Below are 17,153 nucleotides of genomic sequence, written 5' to 3'. Positions count from 1 at the left end.
AAACAAAAACTTTTCCTACACATATACATTGAAATTAACACCTCTCGCTTTAAATGCATGTCCTCTGATATTAGACATTTCAACCCTGAAAAAAAAGATGCTGTCTGTCTACTCTATGTGTCTCATAATCGTATAATCCTCCATCAGATCTCCGCTCAGCCTCAGGAGTTCTAGAGAAAACAACCAAAGTTTGTCCAGCCTCTTGTTATACTTTATGCCCTCTAATCCAGGCAGCATCCATGGTAAACCTGTTCTGCAGCCAATCCAGAAGTACGACATCTTTTCTATAATGAGGTGACCAGAACTATATGAATACAGTTGTAGCCTAACCAAACTTTAATAAAGCTGTATCATTTTGTATTGGGTTCAAACCCTGCTCCAGGTTCTTCTTGAGAGTTTATGACAAGGAAGTCAGATTTCTACTTTTCATATTTTCAGAATACCACAATTTTTTTTTCAAACAATGAAGGACTTGTTAATTATTGTTGCTGCTGTAATGAATACAGCACAGTTTGCAGAATCAAATCTATCATAAGCAGCAACAAGAAAATTGTTATACATTTAGTGTTGATGGTAGGATAGATATGGGACATTATCTGCACTCTGTTGTGTCACCATGGGATAAGAGCATAAGATATTGCCCAGGATAATGCCTATAGCTTCTCAAATTAATGCACTTAATTTCTGACATCATATTTAATTTCCCATTGAAGAAGGAAGCAAGTACTCCCTCAAAAGTGGACATGAGATTATCTGAGGTCCAGAATGGACCTGAGAGCCACTTTACACCCCTCTTTACATCAGCATCACAGCAGAGGAAACTGCGAGCTGTTTCAGACTCCTGGGAGTGCACATTTCGTACAACCTCCCACGGCTCCTAAGCACATACTACCCAATCAGGACAGCTCTCCATCACTTTTACTTTCTAAGGAGGTTGAAGAAAGTTGGTAACACACACAAAATACTGGAGGAACGCATCAGGTCAGATAGTATCTATGGAAATGAGTAAACAGTCGACGTTTTGGGCTGAGACCCTGATTCGGGACTGGAAAGGAAAGGGGAAGACACCAGGATATAAAGGTGCTGGCGGGTGGAGTGGAGAAGGACTAGCTAGAAGGTGATGGCTGAATGGGTGAATCTAGGTGGGTGGGAAAGGTAAAGGGTTGGAGAAGAAGGAATCTGATAGGAGAGGACAATGGACCATGGGAGAAAGTGGAGGATGGGCACCAAGGGAAAGCAATAGGCAAGTGAGGAGAAGAGGTAAGAGACCAGAGTGGTGAATAGAAGCAGAGGGATGGGGAAAGGAAAAAAAAATACAGGCAGAAGAAATCAATATTCAACCCATCAGGTTGGAGGCTACCTATACGGAATATGATGTGTTGAGAGTGCCCTCATTGTCGCAAAAGAGGAGGCTGTGGACTGACAAGTCAGGATGAGAATGGGGATAGGAATTAAAATAGTTGGTCACCAGGAGATTTCACTTTTGGTGGATGGAATGGAGGTGCTCAACAGAGAAGTCCCCCACTTTACATTGGGTCTCACTAATGTTGAAGAGGCTGCATCGGGAGCACTGAACACAATAGACAACCCCAACGGATTCGCAGATGAATTGCTGCCTCACCTGGTAGAACTGCTTGGAGCCCTGAATGAAGGTAAAGGAGGAGGTGAAATGGCAGGTGTAGCATTTCTGTCATATGCAGGAATATGTAGCAGGAGGGCAATTGGAGCAGAGGGACAAATGGACAAGGGAATTATGGGGGGAGCGAACTCTACAGAAAGCAGAGAATGAAGGAAGGTAAAGATGTGTTTGGTAGTAGGATCTAGTTGAAGATGGTAGATGTTACGGAGAATGATGTGTTGGAGTAGATGCCCATGGCCACCCCTTGAGTCTGGAGAAAGTGGGAGGAGCTGAATGAGAAATTGTTGATGGTGAGGACCAGTTCTGCCAGATGGAGGAGGATGGTAGTGGGAGGGGAGCTAGTTGGGTCTTTTGTTCCAGTGGACAGCTTTGAGCCCTTTTTTAATAGGGGATAGAAGTGTAAAGGGACTGGAGATCCATGATAAAAATGAGGCAGTCAGGGCCACAGAGTTGAAAGTTATTGAGATCGAGAATGTGTGAAGTGTCGCAGATTTAGATAGGAAGGGACTGAACCAAGGAGTATAAAATGGAGTTGAGATACACTGACACAAGTTCAGTGAGGCAGGAGCAGGCAGAGACAAGTAGCCTACCTGGTCAGTCAGCTTTGTGGATCTTGGGTAGAAAGTAGAAACAAGCAGTGTGGTGTAAGCGAACTTTGAGTTTGGTGGCAGTGGAGATGGGGTTCTCCAGAGTTGGTGAGGTCAGTGATGGTGTTGGAGACAATTTTCAGATGACCCAGGGGGTTCTGGACTATGTGCATCCATGCTCACATCATCCTACAGATGCACAGTAGAGAACATCATAACATGTTGGATCAGTCCATGGTATGGAAACTGCACTGTGGCAGACAGGAAGGCTCCAGAACAAATAATCAAAACTGCCCAACGCATCTCTGGAATCTGCCTACCTGTTATCAGGGACATATATACAGGAAGGTTTCAGAAAAGAACCAGTAACATCATGGAGGATCCCACCCACCCTTCTCATGGACTGTTTGTCCCATGTCCATCAGGGAGGGGGCTACATAGTGTCCATGCCAGGAATACCAGACTGAAAATAAGTACTTTCCCCAAGCAGTAAGGCTGATCAACAACTCCACTCACTAACCCACCCTTCCACAACCCCGACCACCACTACTTTATCATTTTCCGTCAGTCACCTTACATGCAGACACTTCTGTGCCTATTGTCACTTTGTGGACATACAATCTGTCTATGTATACAAGCTATCTTATGTACTTAGTGTATATTTATTGTGTGTTTTTAATGTGTTCTTTATCTTATTGCGGTTTTTTTGTGCTGCATCAGATCCAGAGTAACAATTATTTTGTTTTCCTTTACACTTGTGCACTGGAAATGACATTAAACAATCTTGAATATGGAATTTTGGATTGCAAGAGAAAGTCTGTGGAAGGATACTTGTACAAAACTGCAAGTTGATTCTCACTGACCCTCAAGCTAATGGCCACCTCAGCAGAGAATGGTTTGGCTACCAATGGTGAATAAAAACCACCCCTTTCCCACTGTCCAAAGCTGACTGCTTTTGAGCAAGGGCATCCCATCATCACTTCTGTGTTCAGTAGTATTTTTAATTACATTCTTATTTTCTCTTAAGCTATTACTTCAGATTGAGAGTATATGAAAGAATTGTCCTGTGTTTAGTGAACCAAACCTTCTCTCTAATGAAGTGTTTCCCAATGAAGCATGAAAAGGTTGCAATTTCTCTCAACAATGGCTTAAGTTGAACTCTCTCTTTATCAATTGACTTTAACCTATTCTTTTATTAAATTCATAACTTATTTGGTTGATATTTTGTTTTAATATCTGCCACCATTATGATTATTTGCTGGGCCTGAACTGATTTAGGGAAGTATTTTTCTGTGTGAAGAAAACATTTCTAATCAGGTTTCCAAATGTTCCTAACTGCTTTTGCCATTGGAGCAAGGAAATGAGAGTAAATCAATGTTTATTCACTCATAGGTGTTTTAAAACCAAGATACCAGGCTCAATATTCTGTGAAATTTCACAAATTCTACTGAAGATTTTCTTGTAGAGTTGAAAAAGAACATTAGTGGCTGCCAAGGCTCCAGTGATCAGGGTTCAGATCTAACCTCCAGCGCCAACTACATGGAGTGTGCATGATGTCCCTGTAATCGTACGGGTTTCTATTGAGTTCTGTGGTTTCCTTCCACGTCCCATGAATGTGCAGGTTGCTAGGTTAATTGGCTGCTGTCAGTTGTCTGTGCTGTTGGTAGAATTTGAGGGGATATTTATAAGAATGTGTGGAGAATATAGTGTGGGATTAGTGTAAAGTTGTGCAAATGATGGTCAGCTCACATACTGTGGGCTGAGGGTCCTATTCCCATGCTTTATCTCCCTATAACTATGAATTATAGCAGAGAAAACTGTCAACTCACACTCACACTATATACTTACATTGCCAAGTTCTACCGATGGGAAACAGTGTGAAGAACAGACAGTGCTGAATATTTTAAGCTTTGGCACCACAGTTTGAATAACTCTGCCTCCTTCTAGACATATGGGTCATGTTATTCTGTAGCCATGCTGGTGTGGAACCAGGTATCCACTGCGTGCCTTTGTCACTGTTTATGTCTGTGCTTCAGACACATGAAAGATTCGGAAAGAAAATTGCCAACTCTCAGAACTTGCAGTCCACTATTTTTGATATAGAATTGAATGTGACATATAAAAATATTGCTTCTTGTGATCTTGTTTGCAAGCTGCTATGTTATAATTATTGGTTCCAAGTAAAAAGGAAATGCATTAATAATTTATAACAATGGAATTTGTACACAATGTATTTCTTCCTGTCAGACGTATATCCTTCTTTCTGCTTTCAGAGAAAGGCAATCTCAATCACTTCTATTTATTGAAGTTTAGATTTCTATTTATTGAACTTTTAGGTACCAAGGATTGAAATATTGAGCAAAAAATAATGAATGATTTGGACTGAGGCATCTAATAATCTTTGAGGGCATTTTGAGCGGTTTTCTGTTATGTATTCTCAACTTCACAAATCCAGTAGCCAACAGGAATTTTAAAAGGATTTTACAGTAGTTATATTGCAGGATGGTCCAAGAGCAAGTTCTTTGAAGCATACAGTAGGATGGATAAAGTTTGAAAACTATAGGTTAATACTCCAATCCTGAGGTTAGTACTTGGTCTCCTAGAGAATTTGAGCCAACAATACTAAAGTGAAACCTTGTTAAAGCCACAACTACTTCTGCCCACTAAACCTGTTTTTAACATTTGTCTCATCGAAGCTCTTCACCATTCAAATCTGATGCTGTACACATAATGGTCAGATAGCTCCTAGTACTTTTTTTAACAGCTTTCTCCTCTCTATTGTTCCCCACCTCCAGCCCAAATTTTAACCACAGCTAAAGGCAAAAATAAGCTGTAACAAAGTGTTTAGTGGGTTATTCCTTGTTTGCAACCTGGACCTCTCGTTCAAATGGTCCCTGACCACTTAGTTAGCTGTGTTGGTCTACACTAATTGAAATGAATTGAAATCTTCAACGATGCATTGCTTTCACTGCTTAAACCTGCTGTGGAGAAGTAATTGCTTGGCATGTTATTCTCAGGTTTGTTAGATAGTTACCCATTGAGATGTGCTAGAATAGTCAAAACTGATGTGCAACACTTATGTGTCAGTCAGAAGGGAGATGGCTTGTGACTTGCATTAGATTGACTTTGTCAGCTGAGTTAGTTGTGGAATGTTTGAACTTTGTCTTGTGTACTGTACTGATTATCCAACTGGTGCTCTTAAGCTGTCCTGTCAGTAAATTTTCAGTACCATGTTTTTAATATCTTTTTGAATATTTTGCTATTTCTTTCCAGGTTTTAAAAAATAATTAAGTTCTACATTCCCAGTTACTGAATAATTTTTTTTCCAGCTGTCCATTCCTCTCACCTTTAATGTATTTTACAGAAATGTCATTGCCAGTGAATACCATTAATCTATTCTTTTTTCTCCTTCATTTCTTTCTTCCCTCTCCCAATGCCTAAATAGAAGTGGAACAGAAAGGTAATACAAAACTTAGAAATTACACATTTATGATCACTGTTGTGCACTTACCTTATTAACATTTTGTATGCAACTATTTTGCTCTTTTTTTGTTTGTGTAGATCTTAACCAAGTTTAGAAGTACCATGTTCCATTATGCTGCTTGCTAACAGAACATATTGCAACATACACATTTTTCACTTTGTTAGAAGAGATCAGATCATTAAAGGTTTAACTGTTTTCTCCTTTATATCCTTCCCATACCATGCCTCTCCTTTTGATTTAATCTTCATAACCATTTTGCGAAAGCTGCTTTTTAAATATTTTCCTCAGCTGTTTAATCTTGAGGCAGTTTAGTCGACGTTTATAATGAACTGACAATTGAAATAAGTGAAAGTGAAAGCCAAACACTTCACTTGTTTTATTAAAAAGAGCAGTTTTGCTTTTCGAGATATGAAAAGCCATTTGCTCACTGTTCTGAAAATTCTGATTATTTTGGGATTTTCAAATTGTTTTACATCACATTTACATGTTTATGTTTGATAACTTTGAGCAAACAACGTGTTTGAATATTCTGAAGGATCTACAGGAAATATGAAAACAGCAGTTCGTTGATTATGCCAAAAGAAGCAATCACATGGAAATTTTAAGTGTTTTTCTTTTCTTCCATTCCCACAGTTTTCTTATGCCCTGGAACACTTAAAGCTGTTTATCAAATGGACCACTTGTTTGAATCCGATCACCAATCAGGAGCCTGGTGCAAAGACCCACTTCAAGCTTCAGACAAGATCTACTACATGCCGTGGACTCCGTACAGAACGGATACATTAACTGAATACTCTTCAATGGGGGATTTCATTGCAGGGCGACCAACCATCACTTACAAACTTCCTCACCGAGTGGATGGAACCGGCTTTGTAGTATATGATGGAGCACTGTTCTTTAATAAAGAACGAACAAGAAATATTGTGAAGTTCGATCTCAGGACTAGGATCAAAAGTGGGGAGGCCATCATAGCCAGTGCCAATTACCACGACACATCACCATATCGGTGGGGAGGGAAGTCTGATATTGATTTGGCAGTGGATGAGAATGGACTATGGGTCATCTATGCAACAGAGCAGAACAATGGCAAAATAGTAATTAGCCAATTAAATCCTTACACATTGAGGATTGAAGGAACCTGGAATACTGCTTATGATAAGAGATCAGCTTCAAATGCTTTCATGATTTGTGGCGTCCTCTATGTGGTGAAATCAGTATATGAAGATGATGACAATGAAGCCACTGGGAATAAGATAGACTACATCTATAACACTGAGCTGAGTATGGATGGCAATATCGAAGTATTATTCCCAAACTCCTACCAGTATATTGCAGCAGTGGATTATAACCCGAGAGACCACAAACTCTATGTGTGGAACAATTATCATGTCCTGAAGTATTCACTGGAGTTTGGTCCACTCAATGAAAAAGGTAGGATGGCATTTGTATAGTTGTTTGATTGATTGGTTTGTCTGACTCTTAGGAATGTCCTATCTTGTGCAGTTTAGAAACAAATGCTTTTTGGTTGGGTACCCTTCCTTCTTTGGGTTTGAGCAAACCAACTCAGTTAGCATACAACTCTTTATCTCACACTGTGTTACTTGGATTTTGGTCCCAATAGCAAACTTTAATTCTATTTGCGAATAAACAGTCAACGTTTTGGCCAAGATCCTGCACCGGGATTCTGAAGCGTTGACCCGTTATTTCCTTCTGTAGATGATGCTCTCTCTCCTCCAGCATTTTGTTTGTGTTGCTCAAGATTTCCAGAATCTGAGAATCTCTTGTGTTTAAAACAAAAGAAAGGTAATCAATAAATTTTTCACTGGCTCTGAAAAATACAATCATGAGAATTTCAAGTGAATGCCTTGCTCTTTCAAAGGTACAGTGGGATTTTCTGTATGGATTGAACAGCTAAATAGAAACATTGTTTAACATCTCCTTCAAAAAGCAGTTCCTCAACAATTCAGCACTTCTTTAATATAATTCTAGTGATATAGCTGTAGAACCTGGTGCTTACATCTCAGCACAAAGATTTAACCTGTTATCTGTAGTTCACTGGTGGTTCTGCTGCCCTTGAGCTAGAATGTATTGAGTTCAAGCTTACTCTGAAGAATTGAACTTGGTCTTGGGTACATACTTGACTGCAAATGGATCAGTCATTATTAAATAGCACACAGGACTTGAGAGGCTACTCACTTGTTCAAATGCATGTTGTCCCAAAAGTGGTTAATGCATCAGCATCAAGAGTCAATGCATCAGCATAATAGACAGAAACATAGAAAACCTACAGCACAATACAGACCCTTCAGCCCACAATGTCGTGCCGAACATGTACATCAGAAATTACCTAGGGTTACCCATAGCCCTCTATTTTTCTAAGCTCCATATACCTATCCAGGAGTCTCTTAAAAGACCCCATCGTATCCGCCTCCACTGTCACCGGCAGCCCATTCCATGCACTCACTACCCTCTGAGTAAAAAAAATTGCCGCTGACATCTCCTCTGTAACTACTTCCAAGCACCTTAAAACTGTGCCCTCTCGTTAAGCCATTTCAGCCCTGGGAAAAAAGCCTCTGACTATCCACACGATCAATATTTCTCACCATCGTACACATTTCTATCAGGTCACCTCTCATCCTCCGTCGCTCCAAGGAGAAAAGGCTGAGTTCACTCAGCCTATTCTCATAAGGCTCCCCAATCCAGGCAACATCCTTATAAATCTCCTCTGCACCCTTTCTATAGTTTCCACATCCTTCCTGAAGTGAAGTGACCAGAACTGAGCACAGTACTCCGAGTGGGGTCTGACAACGGTCCTACAAAGCAGTGACATTACCTCTTGGCTCTTGATCTTAATCCCACAGTTGATGAAGACCAATGCACCGTATGCCTTCTTAACCACAGAGTCAACCTGTGCAGCAGCTTTGAGTGTCCTATGGACTCAGACCCCAAGATCCCTCTGATCCTCCACACTGCCAAGAATCTTACCATTAATTCTATAGTCTCCCATCATATTTGACCTACCAAAATGAACCACCTCACACTTATCTGAGTTGAACTCCATCTGCCACTTCTCAGCCCATTTTGCATCCTATCAATATCCCTCTGTAACCTCTGACATTCCTCCACACTATCCACAACACCCCCAACCTTTGTGTCATCAGTAAATTTACTAGGCCATCCCTCCACTTCCTGATCCAGGTCATTTATAAAAATGACGAAGAGAAGAGGTCCCAGAACAGATCCCTAAGGCACACCACTGGTCACCGACCTCCATGCAGAATACGACTTATCTACAACCACACTTTGCCTTTCTGCAGGCAAGCCAATTCTGGATCCACAAAGCAAAGACCCTTGAATCCCATGCCTCCTTACTTTCTCAATAAGCCTTGCATGGGGTACCTTATCAAATGCCTTGCTGAAATCCATATACACAACATCTACTGCTCTACCTTCATCAATGTGTTTAGTCACATCCTCAAAAAATTCAATCAGGCTGGTAAGGCACGACCTGCCTTTCACAAAGCCATGCTGGCTATTCCTAATCATATTATGCCTCTCCAAATGTTCATAAATCCTGCCTCTCAGGATCTTCTGATCAACTTACCAACCATCGAAGTAAGACTCACTGGTCTATAATTTCCTGGGCTATCTCTACTCCCTTTCTTGCATAAGGAAACAACATCTGCAACTCTCCAATCCTCCGGAACCTCTCCCATCCCTATTAATGATGCAAAGATCATTGCCAGAGGATCAGCAATCTCCTCCCTCACCTCCTACAGTAGCCTGGGGTATATTTCGTCTGGTTCCGGTGACTTATCCAACTTGATGCTTTCCAAAAGCTACAGCAATCCTCTTTCTTAATATCTACATGCTCAAGCTTTTCAGCCCGCTGTCAGTCATCCCTACAATTTCCAAGGTCCTTTTCTGTAGTAAATACTGAGCAAAGTATTCATTAAGTACCTCTGCTATCTCCTCCGGTTCCATACACACTTTTCCACTGTCACACTTCTGAATCTTCTGAAAGGAATCACAAGCGGCTGCAGATGTTGGAGTATGCAGAAACAAACAACTTGCTCAATAGGTTTAGTGCAACACGTGTGGGAGGAAATCACCTGTCGACATTTCAGCTCAGTTCTGATGCAGGGTCTTCACCCGAAAGGCTGACAGTTCCCTTCCTCCCACAGCTGCTGCTCCATTCACTGAGCTCTTCCAGCAGATTTTTTTGTTGCTTCCAAAAGAAGTGTTATATGGAGTCTAATATCAGTACAGCAATTGGATTAAAGATGCAAAGGTGAATTACTCCAGGAAATTCCTGAGAAAGAATGATAAACAGTCTGAAAATTAAAGTTATCAGCCTTTATTCTGGACACACTTAATTTGCAAACACATAATACTGAAATAAAATAAGTGTTAGGTTTGAATTGTGACTGTCAGGAGAAATTGGCAGTTTGAGCAGAGCACCCCTGTGGCCATTCCCCTCAAAAACAATATACCGCTTTGGATAATTTTGTGGGGGAAGACCTCCTGGGAGAATGCCACGGCAACTGGGTTACAGGCACTAAGCACGGTTCCATGGTGCAGTAGGGAAGGAGAGAGAAGAAGGGAGTGATAGTGATAGGGGATTCGATAGTGAAGGAACAGACAGGAGATTCTGTGGACATGAACAGGACACCCAGATGGTATGTTTCCTCCCAGTTGTCACGGCCAGGGATGTCTCAGATCGTGTCCATAATATTTTGGGGTGGTGGGGGGGAAGCCAGATGTCTTGGTACATATTGGTACCAATGATGTAGGGAGGTAAAGCAATGAGGTCTTGAAAAGAGAATTTAGAGAGCTAGGTAGAAAGCTGAGAAGCAGGACCTGCTGAGTAATAATTTATGATTGCTTCCTGTGCCATACACCAGAGAGGGTAGAAGAAGGATGATTTTGCAGTTAAATGCTTGGCTGAGAAGCTGGTGCAGGGGGCAGGGCTTCAGGTTCTTGGATCATTGGGAGAACTTCCTGTTCAGAAGTGACGGGTTGCACCTGAACCCGAGGGGGACCAATATTCTTGCGGGCTGGTTTGTTAGAGCTTTTGGGGAGGGTTTAGACTAACTTGCCAGGGGGGTGGGAACCTGAGTGAAGGGACTCAGGATAGGACGGATGGTCAAAAAGTAAAGATAACATGTAGTCATATTGTCAGGAAGGGCAGGCAGGTGATGGGACATAGTTGCAGCCAACAGGTTGCGTATCACATCATTAGGGATGCAGAATCAGAAAGGATAGCAAATATGGTACTTTAGATGTTGTATCTAAATACACATAGTATGAGAAATAAGGTGGATGCAATATTACAGATTGCCACGTATGATGTTGTGGCCATTACTGAATCAGGGCTGAAGGATGGTTGTAGTTGGGAGCTGAATGTCTATGTTACACATTATATCAGAGGGGTAGAAGGTAGGCAGAGGGGGTGGTGTGGCTCTACTGGTAAAGAGTGGCATGAAATCAGTAGAAAGATGTGACGTAGTATCGGAAGATGTTGAATCCTTGTGGGTTGAGTTAAGTAACTGCAAGGGTAAAAGGACGTTGATGGCAGTTAAATACAGGCCTCCTAACAGTGGCTGGGAGATGGACCACAGGTTACAACAGGAAATAGAAAAGGCGAGTCAAAAGGGCAATGTTATGGTAGTCATGGGAGATTTTAACATGCAGGTCGATTGGGAAAATCAGGTTGGTAATGGATCTCAAGAAAGTGAGTTTGTTGAATGCCTAAGAGATTGCTTTTTAGCGCAGTTTATCGGTGAGCCTACTAAGGTCTCAGTTATACTGTTATGTAATGAACTGGAGGTGATTAGGGAGCTTAAGGTAAAAGAACCCTTAGGAACCAGTGATCACAGTATGATTGTGTTCAACTTGAAATTTGATACGGAGAAAGTAAAGTCTGATCTAGCAGTATTGCTGTGAAGTAAAGGAAATTACAGTGGTATGAGAGAGGACTTGGCCAAAGTAGATTGGCAGGAGCTACTGGCAGGAATGTCAGCAGAGCAGCAATGGCGTGCATTTCTGTGAAAAATTAGGAAAGTGCAGGATATGTGTATTCCAAAAATGAAGAAATACTCAAATGGTAAAATAGTACAACCGTGGCTGACAAGGGAAGACAAAGCTATTGTAAAAACAAAAGAAAGGGCAAACAACAAAGCAAAAATTAGTGGGAAGACAGAGGATTGGGAAGTTCTTAAAAAACCTACAGAAAGCAACTAAAAAAACCATTAGAAAGGAAAAGATGAAATATGAAAGCAAGCTAGCAAATAATATCAAAGTGGATAGTAAAGTTTACTCAAGTATGTTAAAAATAAAAGAGAAGTGAGAGCGGATATAGGACCGCTAGAAAATGAGGCAGGAGCAATAATAATGTCAGTCTTCACTGTGGAAAACACTAGCAGTATGCCTGTGTTGTAGTGTGTGAAGTAAGAGAAGCGGGTACAGTTACTATGACAAAGGAGAAGGTGCTCAAAAAGCTGAAGGACCTAAATATACATAAGTCACCCGGACCAGAGGAACTGCACCCTACGGTTCTGAAAGAGGTAGCATTAGAGATTGTGGTGGCACTAGAAATGATCTTTCAAAAATCATTGGAATCTGGAGTGGTGCCAGGGGACTGGAAAATTGCAAATGTCACTCCACTCTTAAAGAAAGGAGGAAGGCAGCAGAAAGGAAATTATAGATCAGTTAGCCTGACCTCAGCGGTTGAGGAGATGTTAGAGTCAATTGTTAAGGATGAGGTGATGGAGTACTTGGTGATACAGGACAAGATAGTACAAAGTCAGCATGGTTTCCTTCGGGGAAAATCCTGCCTGATGAACCTGTTGGAATTCTTTGGGGAGATTACAAGTAGGATAGATAAAGGGGGATGTAGTGGATGTTATATATTTGGACTTTCAGAAGGCCTTTGACAAGGTGCCATACATTAGGCTGCTTACTAAGTTAAGAGCCCATGGTATTACAGGAAAGTTACTACACAGTTAGAGCATTGGCTGATTGGTAGGAGGCAGCAAGTGGGAATAAAAGGATCTTTTTCTGGTTGGCTGCCAGTGACCAGTGGTGTTCTGCAGGGGTGGTGTTGGGCCCACTTCTTTTTATGCTGGATAGAAATGATTTAGATGATGGAATAGATGGCCTTGTTGCTAGGTTTGCAGATGATACGAAGATTGGTGGAGGAACAGGTAGGATGCAGAAGGACTTAAGACAGATTAGGAGAATGGGCAAGAAAGTGGCAAATGAAATACAATTTTGGAAGATGCATGGTCATGCACTTTGGTAGTAGAAATAAATGTGCAGACTATTTTCTAAATGGGAGAAAATCCAGGAATCTGAGATGCAGAGGGACTTGGGAGTCCTTTTGCAGAACACTCTGAAGGTTAACTTGCAGGTTGAGTCGGTGGCAAATGCCATGTTAGCATTCATTTCGAGAGATCGAGAATACAAGAGCAAGGATGTGATGCTGAGGCTTTTATAAGGCACTGGTGAGGCCACACCTTGAATATTATGATCAGTTTTGGGCCCCTCATCTTAGAAAAGATGTGCTGGCATTGGAGAGGGTCGAGAGGAGGTTCACAAGGATGATTCCAGGAATGAAAGGGTTATCATACAAGGAACGTTTGATGACTCTGGGTTTGTACTAACTGGAATTCAGAAGGATGAGGTGGGATCTCATTGAACTGTTTTGAACGTTGAAAGGCCTAGACAGAGTGGATGTGGAAAGGATGTTTCCCATGGTGGGAGAGTCTAAGACAAGAGGGCACAGCCTCTGGATAGAGGGGTGCCCTTTCAAAACAGAGGTGCGGAGAAATTTCTTTAGCCAAAGGGTGGTGAATTTGTGGAATTTGTTGCCACATGCAGCTGTGGAAGCCAGGTTGTTGGGTGTATTTAAGACAGAGATTGATAGGTTCTTGATTGGACTTGGCATCAAAGGTTACAAGGAGAAGACTGGGAACTGGAGTTGAGAGAGAGATTAAAAAAAGGATCAGCCTTGACTGAATGGCGGAGCAGACTCGATGGGCCAGATGGACTAATTCCGCTCTTGTGGTCTTATGAATTGCTTGGTCCATCATCTGTTCATTATCATTTCTTTCTCTTTTATGATCTTGCCATGTGCAAATTAGTTGTCATATTCCTTATACTACCTTCACTGACTTTGAGATGCTGTGAGATATCTGGTGGGTCATGAAAAACGCTACACCTTTTTCCTCTCTAGCAGGCTATGAACTGACCGAGGCTGATGCATTGCTAATTCTGATTGTTGATTTTGGGTGTGCGGGGATTTGGGGTTTAAAAATTAAATTGAATATGATTATTTTGCCACAAATGTGATTCAGAATGAAAAGGCATTAGTTTTACTTCTTGTGAAATTCGCTTTAAGTCAACTTACATTTGGTGGTAAAGCACAACAAAAGCTTTAATTCCATTGAAATATTTAATCAGAGGTTCCCTGTGGATGAACAGTTTTGCTGTCTCCTAATTGAACAGTTTTGTTGTCTCCTAATAGATTGTGAATATTAATTATAATTGTGGCCTTTGGGCTGAAAAATAAGGAGTGATGATCTGAGAGCAGAATAATTGAGTTTTCCAAATCGTGAAACGTCATATGTTGTCATCAGTTGTATTGTGCAGCATTTACTTGGCCATATTTAGTGTTAATTGCTTGGTTTAAGTGAACAGCTTTTGCTCACTTCTGTTGTTTATATGAAGTTTTGTGTTCTTTTCTCCTCTTTCTCTGTGGTCATTGGGGGGGGGGGTGTTTGTCTTACTTTTTTATCCATGGGCTAATTTTTGGTTTCTTGCTTTGTGACTGTCTGTAAGCAAACAAATCTCAAGGTTGTATAATTTATACATTCTTTGACGAAAAATGCACTTTGAAGCAGTTGAAGTGTTGGCATTTTTGTTGCATTATTTAGTGACTTCAGAGCTTTAAGTCAGTATACCTTGCTAATAAATCGTAGTCAGCAGTCATGCATCTTTCTCATAAAGTTGCTCTGCAGCCCCCGGTATGAAAGCTCAAAGAAATACAGTGAGCATAATAAAATAAAACCACAGTTGTTGGAAATCTAAAATGAAAACAGAACATTCTAGAAATTCGCAGCAGGCCAGGCTGCCTCTATGCGATGAGAAGCAGTGTAAATGAAAAAAAAATGTTTGGCAATTCTGGGCCAGTGTTTAATGGAGTTCAGGAGGGGTTGAGGGGGATCTTATTGAAACCTACCAAAAACTGAAAGGCCCGGATAAAGTGGTCATGGAGGGCATAGTTCCATTGATAAAGGGAGTCTAGAGTCCAAGTGCACAACCTTAGAATAAAAGGACATCCCTATAAAACTGAGATGAGGAGGAATTTCTTCAGCCATAGGGTGGTGATTCTGTGGAATTCATTGCCATGGGTGACTGCGGAGTCACTGGTGTACTTAAAACTGAAATTGATAGGTTTGTGATTGGTAAAGGAATTATTGGTTGTGGGAAGAAGGTAGTAGAATGCGGTTGACAAAATGATTGATTGCCAGAGTGGACTCAGTGGTCTGAATGGCATAATTCTGCTCCTATGTCTTATGGGATACTGTGCTTCATGCTCACCAATTTTATCTTCCCTTTAAATAAATTGGGTATTAAAATGAGTGCCGCAGTTTAGTTCTAACTCTTTGACAATATTTAAGGTTTGCAAAGAATTGTCATCTGTGTCAATTGTGTTACAAGGCTGGAGAATAAGAATTCTGCTGGCAGGGAAAGAAAATCTACTGCCATGATCTTGTCTGGCCTTGAGGCAATTGTATTGTAATCCAATCAGCCCAGAGGTCATTAGAGAGGCTGAAAATGGTGGCCTTCCCAGCCCAGTTGCCTACTCACTCAACGAGCGAAAAAAGATTTATTGACTCTGGGAGCAGTGTTGCGCAGTTTTGTCTTTGTTCCTCAGTGGTTACATTTTGGCAAGTTTAATGTCTCTGGTATTTTAGAAAAACACACTCACAGAGGCTGACGGAAATCCAGGAAGTGTGATAATAAGTGGAAAGATGGTGAACTGGAAATAAAAAATAAAAACTGAAAATAGTCAAATATGCTCTGTTTAAATGGAAAGGAAAGATGGGCTTGGAGGTGTGGAATCCTTATTAGTATTTCTGTTGACATCTTTTAATAAGCCTTTTTGTCCCTGTTACTATATTTCATGTTTCCTTAATATATTGTTTTGCAATTTTGGCTAAATTTTCAAGGCAAAACCTGTTGTTTATTCAGTAGTATTACAAGTGATATATAAATAGGCAAAGTCTATTCATCTGGGCAGGGACATTGGTACATTGGTAGGTGTTTTATTCCTTTTCAGAATGTGGACTTCACTGTAAAAAATACTCAAAATAATTCTTGAAATGATCAGAGGGCAGTAATAAAGGGTTGCTGGTTGGGCTGAGTTGTTCTCTGACCTTGGCAATTTACTTGCAAACATTTCATCACCATCGTCAGCAAGCTGTTGATTGTGGCATGTCCTCCGAGTGCTTGGCATTTATATACTTTTCAATCAGCTGGTTAGACATCTTTTCAGAAGCTCAGTTGTGATGTGGGGAGGAAATCTCATTGCTGATTGGCTGTGTGGCGAACTTTGTGCGTTGTGGTATGGAATTTTGCCCACATTGTCTCATTAATAGGGTCCAAGTCTACATGTTGTAAAAACGCCCTGGTTGAACCTCATCTGGATGACAGTTCCGAGCATTGCATCCTCAATTAGATAACTTGGCCTCAATGTTGTACCATAATGACTTACAGAATGTGACTGGGGCTCTAAAAGTTAAAATGTGATATCTCGTATGAAATAAGAAATTCCAATCACAAGGCTTGTGAATGAGATTAATTGGTAGAGACACAGGAGAATGCCGATACTGGAATCTGGAGCAATCCACAAAAAAGCTGGAGGTCAGGCAGTAACAGTCAACAATTAAGGGATGATTTGATTAAGATCTGTAGAAATAGGGGTGTCAAGAGAAACCCCTCCTTTTCTGTACTCTCATGTTTGGAGGAGTTGGCCGCAGATTGATGGGGAGAATCTTGAATAAGAATGCAGAAATGTCAAAGTCAAGAGGTAAGAACGGTAATACCATGTTACACGAAAGGTGAAGCTAGATACTAGTCACAAAAAATGTTAGTGACATATTTTGCATCTGAGATTTATATTTTACAACGGATAGGCAATTACTGTTGCAGGTGGAGTTATATTTTAAATTTGCCTTTATTTTTTACTTGTGTTATTCATTATCTCTGCAGTATACATCTATATTATATCAATTCAATGCTTTCCCTTACAATGTCATAGTCATAGAGCACAGAAAGAAACTTTTTGGCCCATCTAGTCCACGCTGATTTGTTATTCTGTATAGTCCTCACATGGACCATTGCTCCCCATACGCCACCCATCCATGTACATATCCAA

The 17,153-nt window shown here is 40.9% G+C and overlaps 1 protein-coding gene across 6 annotated transcripts in view; it reads left to right on the top strand.

Annotated features, from left to right (window-relative positions):
• LOC140197677 (adhesion G protein-coupled receptor L3-like) overlaps nucleotides 1-17,153 on the top strand; it is a 587,218-nt gene that overhangs the window by 376,701 nt on the left and 193,364 nt on the right. For 5 of the 6 annotated variants that reach the window (XM_072257981.1, XM_072257978.1, XM_072257984.1 and 2 more), the window contains one exon: nucleotides 6,344-7,141. The exons of the other annotated variant lie outside the window; for it this stretch is intronic. In XM_072257981.1, the coding sequence (XP_072114082.1) occupies nucleotides 6,344-7,141 (798 nt within the window). The remainder of the gene's footprint in view (nucleotides 1-6,343; nucleotides 7,142-17,153) is intronic. 6 annotated transcript variants of the gene reach the window in all.

This window comes from Mobula birostris, chromosome 5 (assembly GCF_030028105.1).
Source record: "Mobula birostris isolate sMobBir1 chromosome 5, sMobBir1.hap1, whole genome shotgun sequence".
Taxonomy (NCBI): domain Eukaryota; kingdom Metazoa; phylum Chordata; class Chondrichthyes; order Myliobatiformes; family Myliobatidae; genus Mobula; species Mobula birostris.
This window is presented reverse-complemented; position numbering and strand designations above follow the sequence as displayed.